This window comes from Dipodomys ordii, unplaced genomic scaffold (genome assembly GCF_000151885.1).
Source record: "Dipodomys ordii isolate 6190 unplaced genomic scaffold, Dord_2.0 Scaffold107, whole genome shotgun sequence".
NCBI lineage: Eukaryota > Metazoa > Chordata > Mammalia > Rodentia > Heteromyidae > Dipodomys > Dipodomys ordii.
This window is the reverse complement of record NW_012267323.1, coordinates 4460486-4468278: the sequence shown is the minus strand read 5'-3', so window position 1 is coordinate 4468278 and position 7793 is coordinate 4460486. Positions and strand designations below refer to the sequence as shown.

Genomic DNA, 7793 nt, shown 5'->3' with positions numbered 1-7793 from the left:
TTTTCTTTTTGCTTATGTGGTGCTGAGGAATCGAACCCAGGGCCTCAGGCATGCAAGGCAAGTGCTCTACCACTGAGCCACCTTCCCAGCTAAATTATTAAGTACCTTGAAATATTCTGTAATTGTGACATAGAATTCATACATGAATTTTTTTTGTAGGCTGAAACACTTGTAGAACAAGTTTTAACAATTTTTTATAGCACTTAAAGAATTTATATAGCACTTAAAGAATTTATTATACTTGGACATATTTTGGAATTGAATAAAATAGTGGTGATCACTTTTATATATTGAAAACAGGCTTTTTTTCCCCCTCTAAACCCAGGACTTTATCACTCTATTAGCGTTGCCTTCATAGAATCCTTTTTATAAGTAGAATTTGTTTTAGGTTGCACTTCATTTTATGTGTGGTGACAAAGAATGGCGAAGCTGTTGAGATAATAGTCTTTTTTTTCCTGTCAGTCGTGGGGCTTGAACTCAGGGCGTGGACGCTGTCCCTGAGCTGCTTTTGCTCACGGCTAGCACTCTACCACTTTGAGCACCATCTCCAGTTTTCTGTGGTTCATTGGAGATAAGAGTCTCATGGAACTTTCCTGCCTGGGCTGGCTTTGAACTGTGATCTCAAATCTCAGCCTCTGAGTAGCTAGAATTACAGGCATGAGCCACCAGAGCCCATCTCTGTATTTGTACTTATTATGAAACATTTGAGCAGATTGCATTATATAAGAATTGATATTATTTTGGGGGGAAATACACTTAATGGCTTTTATTGTATACTATTAAGGATGACACAGATGTCTTTTCAAGTTTTCTTTGACCTCAAAACTTTAAATATAGACATTTATTTTTAGTATATAACAGTTATCAAAGGTTAACTGGTAATAATAGTTTTCATGAAGTATCTTAGATAGAAAGGGGAAATGCAAGCTCAGCATGATAGTGCACATCCCAACAATCAGGAAGCTGATATAGGAGAAACACAAGTAAGACTGAGCCAGGTGCTGGTAGCTCATACCTATAATCCTAGTTGCTCAGGAGGCTGAGATCCAAGGATTGGGGTTCAAAGCCAGCCTTGGCAGAAAAGTCTCAGTGAGACTTTTAATTAACCACTCAAAAATTGGAGGTGGAGTTGTGGCTCAAAGTGGTAGAGTGCTAGCTGTGAGCAAAAGAAGCTCAGGGACAGCGTCAGGCCCTTGAGTTCAAGCCCCACGACTGACAGAAAAAAAACAATCCCCCTACAAAAAAAAAAGAAAAAACAAAAGACAAAACAAGTATTTCTGGCTTAGACTTTTGTGAACAATGCTTCAATAAACATATTTACACAGCTGTCTTTGTGGTATATTAATTTACTCTCTTTTGGATATATTGAACTCAAGGATAGGGTTCTACCACTTTGAACCACAGCTTCACTTCTTGTTTTTTGGTGGTTAATTGTAGATGATAATCTCACAGACTTTGCTGCTTGGGCTGGCTTTGAACTCTGATCCTCAAATCTCATCATCCTGAGTAGCTAGGAATATAGATGTGAGCCCAGGACCTGCTGTTTTTTCTTTTTTCATGGCTAAGAATGTTGGACATTTCTTCATGTATCTTAGTCATTTGTTTTTTTTTTTTTTGGCGGTTGTGAGGCTTGAACTCTGGGCCTGGGTGCTGTCCCTCAGCCCTTTAGCTCAAGGCGAGCGCTCTACCACTTGAGCCACAGCGCCACTTCCGGTTTTCTGGTGGTTTATTGGAGATAGGAGTCTCACGGTCTCTCCTGCCTGGGCTGGCTTTGAACCGAGATCCTCAGATCTCAGCCTCCTGAGTAGCTAGGATTACAGGCGTGAGCCACCGGTGCCCGGCTATCTTAGTCATTTGTATTTTTTTTTTTTTTTTTGTCGGTCGTGGGGCTTGAACTCTGGGCCTGGGCGCTGTTCCTCAGCTCTTCAGCTCAAGGCGAGCGCTCTACCACTTGAGCTACAGCGCCACTTCCGGTTTTTTTGTGGTTTATTGGAGATAGGAGTCTCACGGTCTCTCCTGCCCGGGCTGGCTTTGAACCGCGATCCTCAGATCTCAGCCTCCTGAGTAGCTAGGATTACAGGCGTGAGCCACCAGCGCCCAGCTTCATTTGTATTTCTTATGAGATCTGACTGTTCAGTTTGCTCACCATTTATTAATTGGATTCTTTGGTCCTTGGCTGTTTAATTTTTTGAGTTCTTTGTATATTCTGGGTTATTAATCCTTTATCTGTTTAGTAGCAAAGTTTTTCTCTTATTCCATGGGTTGTCTCTTGGTTCTAGTCCATTTTATCATCAGTTTTGGCTTGTTATCTCATTAAAATTTTATTAATTAATTTTTAGTTTTGAAATTTGAACACAGGACTTTGTACGTGCTTGGCAAACATTCTTATACTATGTTACATCTTGTGTCCTTATAGTGTGTGTGTGTGTGTGTGTGTTGAACTCTGGGCCTGGGTGCTGTCCCTCAGCTCTTCAGTTCAAGGCGAGTGCTCTACCACTTGAGCCACAGCGCCACTTCTAGTTTTCTGGTAATTTATTGGAGACAGGAGTTTCGAGGCTTTTCCTGCCCCAGCTGGCTTCAAATCCTGAGTAGCTAGGATTCCCGGCATGAGCCACCAGTGCCCAACTGCCCTTATGATCTTAAATTACCTGAACCTAAATATCTTACTGACATGGCAAAATTATTTAAATAATAAAAAAAAGTGCCAGATAAGCCATTCCTAAAAGCCATGAAAGACCCAACTTAAGTATTTAAGACTCTTTGTTGCCTAGCAAGGAAACAGGCCAGTTGCTAGTGTCTCACCTGTAATCCAAACTACTCAGGAGGCTGAGATTTGAGGATCATGGTTCGAAGCCAGTCCAGGCAGAAAAGTATCCCTGAGACTCTTTATTAATCACTCAGAAACTGAAAGTGGCGTTGTAGTTCAAAAGAGGTAGAGCACTAGTCTTGAGCAAAGAACTCAGGGACAGGGCCCAGACCCAGTAACTGGCAAAAACAAAAACAAACAACAGGCCTTTTGTGGGATTGATTATTGAATTCAAAAAACTAGGGCTGGAATGTGCCAAGCTGGGGACCAAGCTTTAACACATGGACTTTTGTGGGATACTATGAAGAATACTATCCTAATTATAGTGTCCATCTATGACATACTTAAGTTTCATTATCTTGGCTGTTTGGAATTTTGCTGCAAATGAGTAGGGGAATATGGACACCGTGTGTGTGTGTGTGTGTGTGTGTGTGTGTGTGTGTGTGTGTGTGTGTGTGGGTGTGTGTGTGTGTGTGTGTGTGTGTGTGTGTGTGTGTGTGTGTCTAGAGCTTGATATGGACACCGTGTGTGTGTGTGTGTGTCTGGACACCTTGTGTGTGTGTGTGTGTGTGTGTGTGTGTGTCTAGAGCTTGAACTCCCCTGAGCTTTTTTGCTGAAGGCCAGCACTCTACCACTTGAGCCACAGCTCTACTTGTGGCTTTTTTGATGCTTAATTGGAGATAAAGGTCTTTAGGACTTTCCTTCTCGTGCTGCCTTTGAACTATAATCCTCAGATCTCATCCTTCTGAGTAGCTGGAATTATAGGCATGAGCCACTGTTGCCCAGCAACAGATAATAATAGACATGAGCTACTGGCCCCTGGCTATTAATATGATCTTTTATTTTTATTTTTTTTGGGTCAGTTGTGGGGATTGAACTCTGGGCCTGGGTGCTGTTCTTCAGCTCTTCAGCTCAAGGGGAGTGCTCTACCACTTGAGCCATAGTACCACTTCTGGTTTTCTGGTGGTTTATTGGAAGTAAGAGTCTCATGGATTTTTCTATCTGGACTGGCTTTGAACTGTGATCTCAGCCTCCTGAGTAGCTGGGATTACAGGAGTGAACCACTGGTGCCTGGCTCCCTCCCTCCCTCCCTCCCTTCCTCCCTCCCTTCCTCCCTCCCTTCCTCCCTCCCTCCTTCCCCTTCTCCCTCCCTTCCTTCCTTGCCCTTAAGGCTAGCACTCCTACCATTTGAGCCACAGCACCACTTCCAGCTTTTTCTACTTATGTGGTGATAAGGAATCGAACCCAGGGCCTTATGCATGGAAGGCAAGCACTCTACCACTGAGCCACCTTCCCAGCCCCCTTTCTGTATATTCTTTAAAAATTTTTTCTAGGACCTGATTTGGAAATGAAGATAAATGGTTTAATTGAAAAGGTATGTGACCTGAAATCAAACAACTTGATTTGAATCTTACTTTGGATAAACTATTTTCCTTATTAAGAAAAACAAGGGCTGGGAAGGTGGCTCAGAGGTAGAGTGCTTGCCTTGCATGCCTGAGGCCCTGGGTTCGATTCCTCAGCACCACATAAGCAAAAAGAAAAAAGCCGGAAGTGGTGCTGTGGCTTAAGCGGTAGAGTGCTAGCCTTGAGCTGAAGAGCTGAGGGACAGTGCCCAGGCCCAGAGTTCAGGCCCCACAACCGGACCCCCCAAAAAAAAAATAGAAAAACATCAAAGTATCTCTTGCTTTGTCTTCCTCCTGAAGATATAAGAAAAAAGCAAACTATTTCTGAGCTTTTATTTTTCCTCATCTTTTGAAAAAGGAAGCCTCGTTTGGATCTAGAGTTTTCTAGTTTCTTAAGTTTTTTCTTTTCTATTCATTGGTACTCATAGCAAACACCTCTGCGTTTTCACAGGCATTTGCAGTGCAAAATGGCTGACCTGAGTCTCGCGGATGCATTAACAGAGCCGCCTCCAGAAATTGAGGAAGAGATAAAGCGGGACTTCATTGCCACCCTAGAGGCCGAGGCCTATGATGATGTTGTGGGGGAAACAGTTGGAAAAAGGGAATATATTCCCCTCATGGATGTTGATGAGAAAACTGGGAAAAAGAAGAAATCAGGCTCAGATACTAGCCAGGCTGAAGGTCAGTACATAAGCCTAATTGGGTATATGTGGGTTTGTTTTGTTCTGTTCTTTTTTTTTTTTTTTGCCAGTCGTGGGGCTTGAACTCAGGGCCTGGGCACTATCCCTGAGATGCTTTTTCTCAAAGCTACCACCCTACCATTTGAACCACAGTGCCACTTCTGGCCTTTTCTGTGTATGTGGTACTGAGGAATCGAACCCAGGGCTCCATGCATGGAAGGCAAGCACTCGACCACTAAGCCACATTTCTAGCCCTGGATGTATGTATTTAGAGTGTAAATTTGGGATTACACATTGTGTCACAATTTAGAAACGTTAAGGAAACTGAGTTTTTTAGTATAGACTAGTAAAACTCTGTTTAATTAAGTTTCCCTGTTATAATCCAAGAAAGGAGACTCATTACCCTTTACTGTATGACTGTGAGGCTATAACATCCCCTCTTATACCTCGGTCATTTCTAGATGACCTAATACAATGTAGACTTATTGTATTATATTGTCAGACTTAACTTTTGCACTGAGAAAGGCCTTTTTTTTTTGGTCGGTCCTGGGGCTTGAACTCTGGGCCTGGGAGCTGTCCCTCAGCTCTTCAGCTCAAGGCTAGTACTCCAACACTCTAGCCATAGTGCCACTTTCAGATTTCTGGTGGTCCATTGGAGATAAGAGTCTCACAAGAGTCTCATGGACTTTCCAGCCTGGGCTGATTTTAAGCTGTGATCCTCAGGTATCAGCCTCCTGAGTAGCTAGGATTACAGGTGTTAGCCACCAGTGCCTGCTACAATTCCTCTTTCAAACCAGAAAACATCTATTTCCCCAAGAAGGCTTATTTTTTGCTTTTTTTTTTTTTTACAGTGTGAAATGGTATTTCAAGCTCATAATGTATAATGTACATGTTGTGGGTGTTTGTTGTTAGTAGATTTGTCATTGTTGTAAGTCTTTTCTGTGGATAATACTGTATTATTTAGTTAATTTTTTTTCTTCAGGAACAGACAAGGCCTTTTTCTTCAGCTTTTTTTTTTTTTGGTCTGTCGTGGGGCCTGAACTCTGGGCCTGGGTGCTGTCCCTGAGTTCTTCAGCTCAAGGCTAGCGCTCTACCACTTGAGCCACAGCACCACTTCCAGCTTTTTCTGCTTATGTGGTGCTGAGGAATTGATTATTATGCATGCAAGGCAAGCACTCTACCACTGAGCCACCTTCTCAGCCCCCAAGTATAATTCTTCTTCTTCTCTTTTTGCTAGTCCTAGGGCTTGAACTCAGGGCCTGGACTCTGTCCCTGAGCCTCTCCGTGCTCAAGGCTAGTGCTTTCTACCACTAGCGCCACAGCACCACTTCCATTTTTTCTATTTATGTAGTACTGAGGAATGGAACCCAGAGCTTCATGCATGCCAGCACTTTACCACTAAGTCACTTTCCTAGCCATCAAAGTATAAGTCTTCTTTTTTTTTTTTTTGTCGCCCGTGGGGCTTGAACTCTGGGACTGAGCACTGTCCCTCAGCTCTTCAGCTCAAGGCTAGCGCTCTACTACTTGAGGCACAGCGCCACTTCTGCTTTTCTGGTGGTTTATTGGAGATAAGAGTCTCACAGACTTTCCTGCCCGGGCTGGCTTTGAACCTCGATGCTCAGATCTTAGTCTCCTGAGTAGCTAGGATTATAGGCGTGAGCCACCAGTGCTGGCTTCAAAGTTTAAGTCTTAAGCACACACAGAATCAGAACTCTATGGTGATGAGACCCACCCCCCAAAATATAATATATATATAATATAAATATATATTCAGCTATACATCTTATACATATTATATATTTTTAATGGTTATTAATAGTTGTACAAATAGGTTATAATTCTGTAAGTCAGTATGAGTACAGTGCTTCTTGGTCAATGTCATCTCTCCCTTTAAATATGTTATAACAGGCCTTACAGATGACTTACATGCACATATGAGGTTGACAAACATTAGTGGAGATGAAGGGGCTTAAGTAATGAGGATAGCTAAGATATACAGCAGAATTTCTTTGTTCAACTGATTGAGCCCTTTCAAGGCACTTTGCAAACAACCAAATTGACCACTAGTGGGCAGTGTGTGCATGTGCCTGACAATACTGAAGAGACTTAATACTGAAGGTTGAGACTGCTTTTGTCTGGAGAGGAGTTCTGTCTCTCTTCCTCATAGCACGCATGCCTCTTAGCTTTTTGCTACTTCCCTTCTTTGCTGGGTTGATTTTCCAGGTGTGGGAACTTGAAATCTCTTGACAAGGAAGAATTTAAAAAGTAATTTTGAATAGCCTTAAGAGGAAGAATTTAAAAAGTAATTTTGAATAGCCTTATGTCTCAGAGGAGAGTGTTACTTTTTTTTTTTTTTTTAAATGTGGAATTTTGGCTGGGCGTTAGTGGCTCATGCCTATAATCCTAGCTACTTAGGAGGCTGAGATCCAAGAATCTTGGTTCAAAGCCAGCCCAAGCAGGAAAGGCTGTGAGACTCTTACCTACCAGAAAACAAGGTGGCTCAAAATGGTTGAATGCTAGCCTAGAGCAGAAGAGCTCAGGGAGCATACCCAGGCCTGGAGTTCAAGTCCCATGAGCAACCCGCGCCCCCTCCCCCCAAAATGATATTTTCAGTACTATGTGTTTTTCTTTCTTTCTTTTTTCTTTTTTTTTTTGTGTGTGTGGGGAGTCTGGTCATGGGGCCTGAACTCTGGGCCTGGGCGCTGTCCCTCAGCTCTTCAGCTCAAGGCTAGCGCTCTACCACTTGAGCCACAGCACCACTTCCAGTTTTCTGGTGGTTTATTGGAGATAAGAGTCTCACAAGAGTCTCACAGACTTTCCTGCCTGGGCTGGCTTTGAAGCACAATCCTCAGATCTCAGCCTCCTGAGTAGCTAGGATGACCAGCATGAGCCACTGGCAGGCCT

At 42.9% G+C, this 7793-nt stretch overlaps 1 protein-coding gene across 2 annotated transcripts in view; it reads left to right on the top strand.

The window, feature by feature from the left end:
- The window catches only part of Map4 (microtubule-associated protein 4), a 106669-nt gene that overhangs the window by 25187 nt on the left and 73689 nt on the right, over positions 1 to 7793 (top strand). For both annotated transcript variants that reach the window (XM_013028162.1, XM_013028161.1), the window contains exon 2: positions 4661 to 4890. In XM_013028162.1, the coding sequence (XP_012883616.1) occupies positions 4677 to 4890 (214 nt within the window). In that variant the 5' untranslated portion in view covers positions 4661 to 4676. The remainder of the gene's footprint in view (positions 1 to 4660; positions 4891 to 7793) is intronic.